Source organism: Drosophila simulans, chromosome 2R (assembly GCF_016746395.2).
Source record: "Drosophila simulans strain w501 chromosome 2R, Prin_Dsim_3.1, whole genome shotgun sequence".
Lineage (NCBI taxonomy): Eukaryota > Metazoa > Arthropoda > Insecta > Diptera > Drosophilidae > Drosophila > Drosophila simulans.
In genome coordinates, this window is record NC_052521.2 from 4,063,833 (window position 1) to 4,075,611 (window position 11,779).

The following is an 11,779-nucleotide window of genomic DNA, read 5'->3' on the forward strand; positions in this document are numbered from 1 at the left end:
TTAAACTAGCTAAGCTCTGAACGCATTATGATTACAAGCTTAACATGGTAAAACATTAAACTTTAGGATGCTATCCGCAACTGTCGTGATGTGTCAGAAACATCGATAGTCGCCATAACATATTGATATTGTATGTGCGTTTTAAAATTATCGATGCGCTGATGACCCATTCATCGGCGTTTTCCCACCCCTAATGGGGCAGAGACGCGACTGAGCTGGGACGTACCGTTACCGTTGGCAGAGACGCGACTGAGAAATAAAATTAAAACGTCGACGTTCCTTCCTCGCAGAAGAAACCAATCAAAATAAAAACAAACAGAGCGTGCGTTCGCGCCAAATACTTAACAACAATTAGCAAACGTAAGAAGCAAAGTGAGTGTCGTCGGCTGCGGGAGCCCGTGTGCCCAGCTTGGAACTGGGATCCGACCCAGTCCACGTCCGTCTCGTCCCCGCTAAATTTGTAACTCTTGTTTCCCCGTCTTGTCCCCTCAGTGCATACCCTCACGGCGGCCATTGAGATGGACAAGCTGGATGCCAATCTTGAGCAGCAGTTTGATCTCAATCTCATCGAGGCTGTCAAGCTGAACCCAGTGATATACGACAGGTCGCACTACAATTACAAGCACTTTGTGCGCAAGGCCCAGACCTGGAAACAAATCGCCGAAACGCTCGGTGTGCCTGGTAAGTGAAATTCGGCTGGTTTTGGCTACGGGTTTTCTGCTTTCTGTCAGCCGTCTTCGCTCCGTGCCCCAACCAGCCCCAGCCAATTGATTAATTCTGCGCGGGCGCGGGTCGCAGGGGGCGGGGCAAGTCAGTCGACGACGACGACAGAAAACGACGCAAAAGTGAACGGCGACGCGGCGCAGTAGCTGGCTGATGGTTAGGAAATGACAGGGGCGGATCTAGTCGTGTGAGGGTGTGCACGGGGTGCCCCGCTCATAAATTACATTTTATGCGAATTTTATTTAGTGCATTTATGTGGTTGCATTTAGAATGCTGTTCACTAATAATTATACCTGCATTAATTTCGATCTGTAACGATCCGCTCGAAAATAAGCGCCCCTTTTGGGCGCTGGAACTCCGGCCCTGACCGCTCTGTCGGTGTGAAGACTGTGCTCAGTCGATATTTTTGAAGTTGCTGTACTTTGCCGTCGCGTCGCAGTAGTTGTCTCGCTCGCTCCGCAGCCATTCTGCTTGCGCCAGCGTTTATTTTCGTCCACTGCGACTGCGATGTGCGCTGCTCACACACGTATACATGCATACAGCATACAGTGGCGGAAAACAGTTTGGCACGGGTTATAAATTCGTATTTATTAGTAAAATAAATGATTGGCCCAGTTCTTTAGGAGGATCTAAAGATTTGGCTGATATTTTTATTATTGATTAGGATGAGAATTCGGAACTTAAAATATAGGGCTTTGGGAGTGCCAATAGATAAGCACAATTTAGAACAGCTGTCCCAACACTTTAGAGCCCCACTGTACATACCGGGAACCGACCAGGCAGCTTTCGTTTCGTTTTCATGAGTATACCAACAAAATTTACCGTTCACCCCACCCCCTTTGACGGCCTTTGATCGAACCTTAAATTTTCGCCCAAATCGCTGCACCTCATCCGCTTTCGATTATGCAAGTAGGTGGCTGGAAAGCTGGAGTTGCAACCAAGTGGAGCCAGCAGCAATGCCACAGGTTTCCGTCTCCTGGCAGCGGGCAGCGGGAGTCGGCGACGGCACAGCCACCGTCACGTCAACGTCTCTGCTGGCGCTGGGAAGCTGCTGTCCGCTGCCTTCCTTCTGCCACCGCCGCTGCTGCTGCCAACGGTTTGTTTTGGTTCCCGATTTGATGCTTCTTGGGGTGGGTTTGATGGCATAGTTCTAGTTTCTGCACAGTTCCGAACCGCACTAGTCCAGAGCTTCTTGAAGAACCTTATGTGGAGAGCCGCCACGCACAGCTGCGCAGGTGTGCTTGCACCGGTTGTTATGAACAGGTCTTCGAGGAAAAGCATTTATTCATTGTAACAGATACAAGATTTCAGTTTATATTAGATTTGTAATATTTTCAGAAACACTTCATTTACTTACGAATCTGGCTTCTTTTGGAATGTAACTTCATTTATAGAGGTATACTTTATCAATCATTTGACGGGTTAACCGATAAGATATATATGATATGATGATATATGTATTTACACACAGACGTACAGAGACGAACTTAATTATAGGCACAGTCCTTTGTGTTATTCATTTGTATCACTTCATTTATTTGGAGGAATTGCAGTTGACAAAGAATGTTGATAAATTTAACTTTTTTTAATGTGGTAGTTTAGGAACGTGTATGATGAGTTTAAACATTGCATCTCGTTGCTAGAGTAAACAATCTATATTGAGTCAGCCAGCTCATCCGTTTAGCCGATGAACTTTTGGAAACATGTGATACATTTAAGGCTTACTAAAACAATTTTTTATTATTTTTCAAGTGAGTCAGTAGAAAGGCAGTCAGTAATTTCTCAAAAAAATGTTACACAAATTTCAGCCGAAATATGAGATTATGCGACCTCTTTAAAGTCTACCAACCAAGCAGTAGAAGTTAACGCTTCTATATTTTAATAGTCAATACATAAAGGCATTAGTTTAATAACTATTAAATATGGACCTTTAATAATCATAAACCAAAAATCTTTTCATTTTAGAACAAAAATGTACGAAGCGATGGAAGAGTCTGCGCGACAAGTTCGCCCGCGAGATGAAACTATGTCAGGAATCGCGCTGGCGTTACTTCAAGCAGATGCAATTCCTGGTTGACTCCATCCGCCAGTACCGAGAGTCGCTGCTCGGCAAGTGCGCCAATGGGAGTCAAAACGCCAACCAGGTGGCCGATCCGTCGCAGCAGCAGCAGGCGCAGCAACAGACCGTCGTGGATATATTTGCACAGCCCTTCAACGGCAGCGCCACAACCTCGGCCCAGGCACTGACCCATCCGCATGGTAGGTGAACCAGCATTTAAGCACCAGAGATCCCCGCTAAATACTTCGGTCTCTTGCAGAAATTACTGTCACCAGCGATGCACAGCTGGCAACTGCCGTGGGCAAGGACCAAAAGCCATACTTCTACGAGCCGCCACTCAAGCGGGAACGCAGTGAGGAGGAGCACAGCGACAACATGCTCAACACCATCAAGATTTTCCAAAACAACGTCTCGCAGGCGGTCAGCGCCGAGGACCAGTCGTTCGGCATGGTAGTCACGGACATGCTCAACACGCTGGGCGTGCGACAAAAAGCCGAGGCGAAGGTGCACATCATCAAGTATCTGACGGACATGCAGCTTTTGGCACAGCACAACAAGTACTAACTGTCGGGCGGCTGTCACCGGCAGCTGCTGCAGCTGCTCCAACTGGAGAGCGTTCTGCCCTGAGATCAAACGAGAACGGACCCACGGCTACCCACATCCAAATCTACACGGGCTTGGGGGTCCTGTGCGGTCATTTTCTACAGTTCATAGGTCTTAAAGTCAAACTACAGAATAACATTAGACGTAACATCCCACAGCGTAAACCATAACGCGTAATGATACTTCCCCACGCCCACACGTAGACAAACATATATATTTATATGCTTAGTTGGCCCCATGATCGGTGATTTAATTCGCGCCCAGTTCTCAGCTCTGTACAAAAAATGCGATTGAAAATAGCGATTCTAGAATTATGAGTAGCTTGTTAAAAGACCGTGGAAACACTTTATATGCAGCGTATTGTAAATTTTGACTACGATTTAGTTGTAATTTGCCATCGGGTCTTAGCTCTAAAACTAAGTATACACGTAAAAGTTATTTTTATTTTATAAGTTCTGTTGTAATATGCTGAAAACGTTGAAAGACACTTTGAAATGCTTTAATTAAGTGTGACAGAGGGAAACATAAAACACCTTTTTCATAGTGATCGCATATTACACACTTTACATGGATACGAGTAAAATCGAAATAGTTGCCGGCAACGTCAGTTGCTAACCATTTTTAATGATTAATCGTGCAATTATTTGGTATTAAATGGAACATTTGAAAGTAACTGACTAGTTTCAATCGGGGTGATGTGGCAACGCCGCGAGCCAGCGGCATAAACAAAATCAGCTGTGCGAGCTAATGGTTGATTTTATGTAATTGAAATGGACACAAAATCGGATAATGCTGACTCAAAATCGGACAAATCCAAAGAATCACTGAATGACGCATGGGCAGTAAGTATCCAGCTACTGTAATAGATCCGAGACTCAGGAATTCCCTTTACAGATCCGACCCTGTCATCTGTACAAGGAGGAGTACGACGACTGCACGAGCTTTAAGGCGCGCTTCCACCAGTACTTTATATTTGGTAAGGACACAGATTGCTCACAATGGCTAACTGATTACCGGAACTGCGAACGATATCAGCAGTCCAACGGCAACGATGTGGCTGCCGGCAAAGCGGTGATCAAAAGCGAGGAGGAGCGCCGCAAGATCCGCCTGCGCGCCCACTTCGCTAACGACACTTGGCAGAAGCGTAAGGAGCCACCGCTGGATTGGGCTGCACCTCTGCCGGACTGGATGGAGAAGCGAAACGAGAATACCTATCTTGAGGTTAAGCAAAAAGAGCTCTCTGGACAGGCGGCGCCGCAAGGAGAGGAACGCTCGCTGTGCACGATCATGTGAAGATAAATAGTAAATGACTAGTTAAGAAAAGAAGGAAATTGTTTCATTTTTCTTTAAGGAAATGGTTAAGGTTCAGGTTCTTCGCAATGGTTTCGAATAATCGGCGGTCTGGCAGCGCTCGTGTCAGCTGTATTTGTTTCTGTCAGTGCTGCTACATTTAGCTAAATATACATAGGTAAATTTGCCGACATAACTATCTTAAACGTCTTTAAAATTTTAGGCTTCATTAAACACGTAAAGAAAAAACTCATTTGCTGTCAAAAAGTCTAGGTGCTCGTATTACGAATCACACAAGTTGTTTAAGCTCTGATAAACGTGAGCAGTGGTAATCGGCGTTAGAACAGTACTGCTGAGAATAGGTTAATCTGGCTACAAAATAGCTGAATTGACGGCACAGTTTGTGCGATACTTCAGATACGGGCTGATACCTACCTACATACCTATTCGGCATCCGCATCCCAACGCTCCAGCTTTGCCTAAAATGCTAAAGGGTAGCACACTAAAAGCACTGGACGTCAGAATCCTATGGCCCCTTATTGAAACAAGGTCAGCAGGTAAATGTAAATTACATAACCCGTGGCCGACTTTAAACCCGTAACATTGCGGCAGCAAAATTGTTCGTGACACTCAGATTGCTCTTATCCTGTTGCAGTGGAGGACACCAGCGCAGCTTCTCCAGCAGCATCCACCGGTCCTACATAACATTCAATGATTTCCGCAAAAAACACCGCTGGTACACCAAAAAGGAGCTTGTGGGGTAAGTGAAATGTTAGCGCACTTGGTGAAATCGTTTCTCAAGTACCATCTGCTCTAGCTACTCCATGCAGGACATGTACAGCGTGGTTTCCGACGTCAGCAATTACCACAAGTTCGTGCCGTATGTGAAGCGCTCCGATGTGCACAGCCAGGGAATTGGAGGCTTCAAGGCGGACCTCATCGTCGGCTTTCCGCCGCTTAACGAGGCGTACACCTCGCAGGTGACCCTGGTGCCGCCCAGCTTGGTTAAGTCAGAGTGCCACGATGGACGTCTGTTCAACTACCTGCTGAATGAGTGGTCTTTTAAGCCGGGCCTCAAGGACATCCCTAACTCCTGCGTGCTGGACTTCAAGGTCTCGTTCGAGTTCAAGTCCCTCCTGCACAGCAACGTCGCCAACATATTTTTTGACCTTATCTGCGATCAAATGGAAAACGCTTTCATCCAGGAGGTGCGTCGACGGAGTGGTCCGCCCTCAATCCGCTCCCACGTGCTCACCTCGGAGCGGTCCTGACCAGATGAATTTTGGGGATGTTTTTTCTTTAGTGATTTAAGTTAAAGTTGTGTACGTTGCGTTGACAAACCTCTTTGCTAGTACAATTAACCAAATTGTAAATAAATTGTCTATCAGTTTGTGTATAAACTAACAACAGAGAATATATCTGTGGACGGTTCACAAAACGATAGCTGTCCACACCACAAACCAAATGATATAATACACGAGTACAAAGAACAAAAATTAAGTACTTTAATTTGGTTCACTTAACATAATATTTAAAATCAAATATTTTCGTTAACAGTCTCGTTTTGGGATTAGTAGTGGGACACATAAATGATACGAAGATTACATTCGAAAGGGTATATTTCTCTGCTTAATTGACGGCCTCTCGGCGATGTTGAAAACCTAGGAGTTAAAATAAAATTATGTTTGGAATGGCATCGTTTAAGTGGCGAGAAGTACATGATGTTCTCAAGTGGCATACACTACAATACATTACATTACAGGCTTATCATATAGAAGTCGTTATTATCGTGCATCGGTTTTTGGGTTCGGGCAGTTAGTATTGAGTGGGAGCGCTACTATTGCCTCTACACGGGAGGCTAAATACAAGAGTCTACGGTTGTATCTAACAGATACCAACTACGTTCTACATCTAGTACGCTAAGCTCTATGTTACTTTATACAGGGATGTGTAATTATAAACTCTACTTAGTTTGCACAGTAAAAAATCTAACTAAAACGGTTAAATATTCATTTAAAGTATTGTCCAGAAGGCGCGCGGGCAACTCCTCTCGGGCAAACAATTGATCTATCATTAGGGGAATTAACAAATTTTCGTAGACGAGGCCAACATCTGATAAAGCAATCAAAGGTAAAGGTACAACAGCTTAACACTAGGCGCCCAGATAGACAAGCTAAATAAGGACTTCAGCACACATACGAGGGCGGAAATAACACAATAGAAACACGAAACTATTTCCAGATCAGGAGTGTGAGGTTTTGGAAAGGACATGGCGTTTGGTGCAACCATTTTGAATGGTTAAGCACAATACGTAGGCCCTAAAAAATATCACTTTTTCGACGGCGATAGACCGCCAGTTTCCTTAGTTCTCAGTTGTGCTTGGCCCGACGACCAAACATATAGCCCTTCCAGCGCTCCGCAGTTTGTGCAATTAATGGATCGCTGTCGATGGTGGCTAACAGAAGTAACTGGTTCACGTGCGTTGCATGGTAGTCCCAGCGCGCCAGATTAGGAGCCACGCCCAGGCTGATATGGCGCAGGTCGTAGCTGGTGCCGGAGCCAGTGTCGAATAGCAACAGCATCTTTTTAAGGGAGTGCATGCCCTGCGCGAAAAGCTTTCCAGCTTCGCGGGCGATTTTTCCCGGGGCAGTGCTGTTGAGATCGTAGAGACCCAGCAGTGAATAGATAAAGCCGTTCAGCACATAAGAGGGTGGCGTGGTGGGGTACTCCTCGTACCTATAAAAGCCGAACAAAGAATTTCGATATTTGAATATAAATTTGGTTCTCAAAAACGATTTACCCAGCAAAGCTGTATGGTATGCAGGCGAACTTGTACTCACCAGTAGAACTTGTCCATGAACTGCGCCAGAACGCCGCCGTCCCGCGAATATACTCTATAAGGCTGCAGTCCGGCTGCAGCCGCTCGAAGGTAGCGTTCATCTCCGCCGGAGTGCCAGTAGGCTCGTGCCAGCACTGAAATAGCGTGGCCTTGACCCATGGCTGATATCCACCCCGGGCGCAGTTCGGCAAAGCCGTTAAGACTGCGACGCACAGGATTGGTCCAGCCACCCGTCTTGGGGTCCTGGTTGTGGACGAACCACTCAGCCGCGTCGTAGAAGTGAGCCAGATGGTCACTGGTGGACAATGTGATATTGTCGAAGAAGCCGAGGCCCAGAAAGCCAATAGATATTACCTCCAGATCCGAGCGGCGTATCTTTAACGGCGAGCGTTTGTCACCCATGACGCCCTTCTGAAGATCAATGTGCAGGTCTCGAGTGATGTGGCGCCACTTGTTCAGTGCCGAGCCTCCCAGACCGTAGTAGATGTTTGTATCCTGCACGCTCAGCAGCAGATCTGCGGGTATGTAGTGCAGGCTGTAGGTGTGACGGGTGTCCCGATTCTGGACGGTGATCATGAGACTGCTGCTATTGGTTACCAGCAGCAGATCAACGCTGAGCAGAAGATCCAATGTCTGGTTTAGAGCAATGCTGATGACGCCCTCGTAACCAGGTGCCGTCTCGAACTGGACAACACTGGTGTTAAACTTGTGGTGCCAGATGCGGCTCATGTTGCTGGTCTTGGGCGTACTCCATTCCATCTGGTTCCCGTCGCCGTCCTCCAGCACGCGAACCCTGGGCGCCGGCTCTGTGAGGTTCTTGCTGTAGTGCGACAACGCGAACTGGGCAATTTGTGTGGGGTAAAAGTACCCGCGCTTCTCCCATTGCGTGCTCACTGGAACGCCCTCCGCGGCGCTGATGCACTTCACCCGGTCGCGCACCTCCACGTTGTAGTTCTCAAAGTACATAAAGACGCCGCGCGCATCATACTTTCCCCTGGGAAGGTTAACCTTGGCTGTGCTGTGCACCCAGTTGAACTTGGCCACCTCATTGCTGTTGGTGGACACTGCTCCACTGACGTCGAAGTAGTTACGCAGGAAGGAAAACGGAACGTAAACCTCGTTGGCGTTCTCGTCTCGCTTGCAGTGCACGGTGTACTCCTGGTTAATGGAGCACTCAATGTCGTGCAGCGCTGTAGTCTCTCCTCCGCTGGAGGACTGCCTTGCGGACCGGTCCAGAGGTCGCACCAAGTCCGGCGAAAAGGAGAAGGCGGCGCAGCGCATATACACGCCAAGAGTGATCACCACCACAGCCACCGTGAGGACAAGCAGCACGGCTTTTAGGTTCAGTCGCATGATGAAAAAGACCAGTGGCTCGCGTTGCTAAGGAATTTGGTTCCAAGATTAGCCAACTGATAACACGATGAAATAGACATTGTTACCTTTACCCCTTGGGATTTTAGTGGCTCCCGGATTTCCCTGCTTACTGGAAGCGCGGGTGCGGAAAGGGCATCTCTCTGACTGCTTAGATATTTGGACATTCGGTTGGGGGCGGGCTCTCTAACTGGCTTCTAGGTGAGTCATGCTCTAAATATAAAACTGCATTCATCTGGCAGATGCATTGCTGACGATATGATAATGCAGCACCAGTGCGCGTACGTCTCTTTCACTGCCTCTGAGGGTAAAATTCCACCTGCCGAGCCTGTAGCCCTCTGAGTTCAGTCCTGGGCCATCCAACGTTGATCATTCAAGTGCTCACTAAGCATATTTTGCTTAGATTTGTACTGCTCTTCTCGCTTTGATGGGCGAACACTGCAAAAACACAGAAACTACGATACAGATGAGCAAATGTTTTGACATATGACAAATGGTCGCTCTTGGGAGGGCTATGCACGTAAGCTATCGATAAAAAACATTAACGATGTGCATTTTTCTTCTGTAGATAAATAATTTTATTTATTACTTGGACTCAATTCAAGTTTAAATAGTTTAATATTCCTCCTTTGGTTGAAAAATAAGTTTTATTTATAACTTTATTGGTATTTTCAAATGGTCCCATACGCATGCTAACGACTATCGGCGAACCGATAGCATCAACACCACGGCGATTAATCAATAGTGCAATGTTTACAAAATATTTCGGGTGGATGTCGGCGAGAAGGCGCGTTTAACTAGTTTTAGTCATGTCTAGTCGTAATTTAAGTGCAATAGTCCTGCTCCTAGGGGCGTTAGTGGCCGCCTGCCAAGCCTCCAACGGCGACCGCACACAGTTTTTTCACAATTGTCGACAGAACTGCGAGCGAACGAACTGCTCGGCAGGTGAGGAGTGCTTTCCACTTTAATTGCAAGTCTTACGAGCACCCTTCCCTTGGCAGATGGGCTGGAGATCCAGGAGCAGGCAGTCAAGTTTTACCAGCAATCGGTGTTCGACCGGCTCTTCCAGTGGAGCTGCGCAGACGAGTGTCAGTATGGATGCATGTGGAGAACGGTGTTCGCCTTCTTTGAACGCGGTTGGCCGATTCCGCAGTTCTACGGCAAGTGGCCCTTCCTCCGCCTTCTGGGCATGCAGGAGCCGGCCTCAGTTATCTTCTCCTGCCTGAATTTTGTCGTTCACCTGCGCTTGTTACGCAAGTTCCGCCGAGAAGTGCGTCCGGACAGTCCCTGCTATATGCTGACCCACATATTCGCAGTGGTATGCCTCTGTTTACACGATCAGCCAAAGAAGTCGTTTTACTAAGTTACCTCTATCCTTACTCTTCCAGACGAGTCTCAACGGCTGGATCTGGTCGGCCATCTTTCACACAAGGGACTTTCCACTGACCGAGCTGCTGGACTACGCCTTTGCCTACTCCATCATCTTGTGCTCACTTTACGTCATGGTCATGCGGATGCTGCACCGCTACTCGCTGTTCCTGCGAGGTGTGATCACGTTGGCCTTCCTCTCCTACTACATTAACTACTTTGCCTACCTGAGCGTGGGACGGTTCAACTATGCCTTCAACATGATGGTAAACGTGGCCACGGGAGTGATAGCGGCAGTGGGATGGTTCGTTTGGTGTCATTTTGTGCGCACCCGCAGGCCCTACTTTAGAAGGATCCTGCGTTTCTATATTCTCATGGCGTTGGCTATGAGCCTTGAACTGCTTGACTTCCCGCCCATCCTCTGGATTCTAGATGCTCATGCTCTATGGCACTTGGCAACAATTCCTCTGGCATCCCTCTACTATGAGTGCGTAGAAATATTACTTTTTCTTAATATTGCTACATGTGTTTTTATTTCAGCTTCATGATAGAGGACTGTCGAACCCTGCGAAAGGAGAAGGCTGCTGCCGGCGGCTATTCATTCTACAATTAGTATTATCTAAGACATTCTTAGCCCTGAAAGCACGCAAAGCTATCTGACGATTTTTCTAACATATTTCATGTAATTTGTAACAAAGCGAAAAAATGTAATGTATTTTATTGAAAGTCAAAGCGAAAGCCGCCTTTGACAGTAACCAGAACGGCAGGAAAACTAATAGCTTCGTTTAAAAAGACATAATAGAGACTTTATTACAACATTTAGAACTCCGCGCTACATTTGCCCGCATTGCGAAATGGTCACTGGGAGCTTCGGCTTGTTATTGGGGCCCGTGGGCACGTTCTCGATCTTCCGCATAATAAGCAGTCCATCCAGAACCCGACCGAACACCACGTGCTTGCCGTCTAAAAAGTTGCACTTAGCGCAGGTGATAAAGAATTGGCATCCGTTCGTCTCCTTGCCACTGTTTGCCATGGAAAGGAGGCCGGGCGAGTCGTGCTTCAGGGTGAAGTTCTCGTCGCCGAAGGTGTTGCCGTATATGCTGGTAACGCCGGTGCCGTCGCCCTGCACAAAGTCGCCGCCCTGGATCATGAAGTCCTTGATCACCCGATGGAAACTGGCGCCTTTGTAGCCAATGGGAACGCCATCCGGTCTGTACTCGCCCGTGCAGAACTGCCGGAAGTTTTCCGCCGTTCGGGGCACAGTGTCCGCAAAGAGTTCGAATATCATTCGTCCGATTTCCTGCACACAAAAGGCGTTAGAACGCGTAAGTTAGTGATTATGATTAGATTGTTTTTAGCTCACCGTTGTGCCTACAGCAATGTCGAAGAAAACGACGGGATTGTTGGAGCTTCTCAGTTGGGACTGTATTTGATTCCAGTTAGGCATTTTAAAATTATTTTTATTTGTTTATAAGCTTCTAACAAGTCAAGATTGAGATTTTCCTCAGCCGGCAGATTTTTGTTTA

General features: G+C 47.1%; 6 protein-coding genes across 12 annotated transcripts; 4 read left to right on the forward strand and 2 right to left on the reverse strand.

The window, feature by feature from the left end:
* The first annotated feature begins 169 nt into the window (after positions 1–169).
* On the forward strand, positions 170–4,058 carry LOC6733245 (transcription factor Adf-1). Of its 2 annotated transcripts, none has more exons than XM_016167529.3 (4): positions 170–372; positions 493–681; positions 2,689–2,982; positions 3,042–4,058. In XM_016167529.3, coding segments are annotated over exons 1-4 (789 nt in total). In that variant the 5' UTR covers positions 170–371; the 3' UTR covers positions 3,347–4,058. The 2 variants fall into 2 exon arrangements, with proteins under 2 accessions (XP_016026121.2, XP_039147896.1); XM_039291962.2 differs by having other exon boundaries at positions 170–360.
* Positions 4,059–4,085: 27 nt separating this feature from the next.
* On the forward strand, positions 4,086–4,711 carry LOC6733246 (UPF0545 protein C22orf39 homolog). 2 transcript variants are annotated; one of them, XM_039291967.1, is made up of 3 exons: positions 4,086–4,227; positions 4,280–4,361; positions 4,421–4,711. In XM_039291967.1, the coding sequence occupies exons 1-3, from the start codon at positions 4,214–4,216 to the stop codon at positions 4,676–4,678; spliced, it is 354 nt and encodes a 117-aa protein (XP_039147901.1). In that variant the 5' UTR covers positions 4,086–4,213; the 3' UTR covers positions 4,679–4,711. The 2 variants fall into 2 exon arrangements, with proteins under 2 accessions (XP_039147901.1, XP_002080309.1); XM_002080273.4 differs by having other exon boundaries at positions 4,280–4,711.
* A 338-nt stretch (positions 4,712–5,049) lies between these two features.
* LOC6733247 (coenzyme Q-binding protein COQ10, mitochondrial) lies at positions 5,050–6,171 on the forward strand. 4 transcript variants are annotated; one of them, XM_016167530.3, is made up of 3 exons: positions 5,056–5,232; positions 5,288–5,435; positions 5,493–6,171. In XM_016167530.3, the coding sequence occupies exons 1-3, from the start codon at positions 5,160–5,162 to the stop codon at positions 5,944–5,946; spliced, it is 675 nt and encodes a 224-aa protein (XP_016026122.1). In that variant the 5' UTR covers positions 5,056–5,159; the 3' UTR covers positions 5,947–6,171. The 4 variants fall into 4 exon arrangements, with proteins under 4 accessions (XP_039147897.1, XP_016026122.1, XP_002080310.1 ...); XM_002080274.4 differs by having other exon boundaries at positions 5,057–5,224; positions 5,331–5,435; XM_044922538.1 differs by having other exon boundaries at positions 5,208–5,232; positions 5,331–5,435.
* Positions 6,157–9,426, reverse strand: LOC6733248 (D-glucuronyl C5-epimerase B). Of its 2 annotated transcripts, none has more exons than XM_016167448.3 (3): positions 8,960–9,426; positions 7,516–8,894; positions 6,157–7,411 (listed from the first exon to the last, which is right to left on the reverse strand). In XM_016167448.3, exons 1-3 carry the CDS (start codon positions 9,050–9,052, stop codon positions 7,045–7,047), a joined length of 1,839 nt encoding a protein of 612 aa, XP_016026123.1. In that variant the 5' UTR covers positions 9,053–9,426; the 3' UTR covers positions 6,157–7,044. The 2 variants fall into 2 exon arrangements, with proteins under 2 accessions (XP_016026123.1, XP_002080311.1); XM_002080275.4 differs by having other exon boundaries at positions 8,954–9,425.
* A 140-nt stretch (positions 9,427–9,566) lies between these two features.
* LOC6733249 (post-GPI attachment to proteins factor 3) lies at positions 9,567–11,075 on the forward strand. The gene is made up of 4 exons (XM_002080276.4): positions 9,567–9,830; positions 9,887–10,203; positions 10,274–10,740; positions 10,794–11,075. Exons 1-4 carry the CDS (start codon positions 9,695–9,697, stop codon positions 10,864–10,866), a joined length of 993 nt encoding a protein of 330 aa, XP_002080312.2. The 5' UTR covers positions 9,567–9,694; the 3' UTR covers positions 10,867–11,075.
* LOC6733250 (peptidyl-prolyl cis-trans isomerase H) lies at positions 11,034–11,758 on the reverse strand. The gene is made up of 2 exons (XM_002080277.3): positions 11,617–11,758; positions 11,034–11,553 (listed from the first exon to the last, which is right to left on the reverse strand). The coding sequence occupies exons 1-2, from the start codon at positions 11,698–11,700 to the stop codon at positions 11,086–11,088; spliced, it is 552 nt and encodes a 183-aa protein (XP_002080313.1). The 5' UTR covers positions 11,701–11,758; the 3' UTR covers positions 11,034–11,085.
* Between the last annotated feature and the right edge of the window lie 21 nt (positions 11,759–11,779).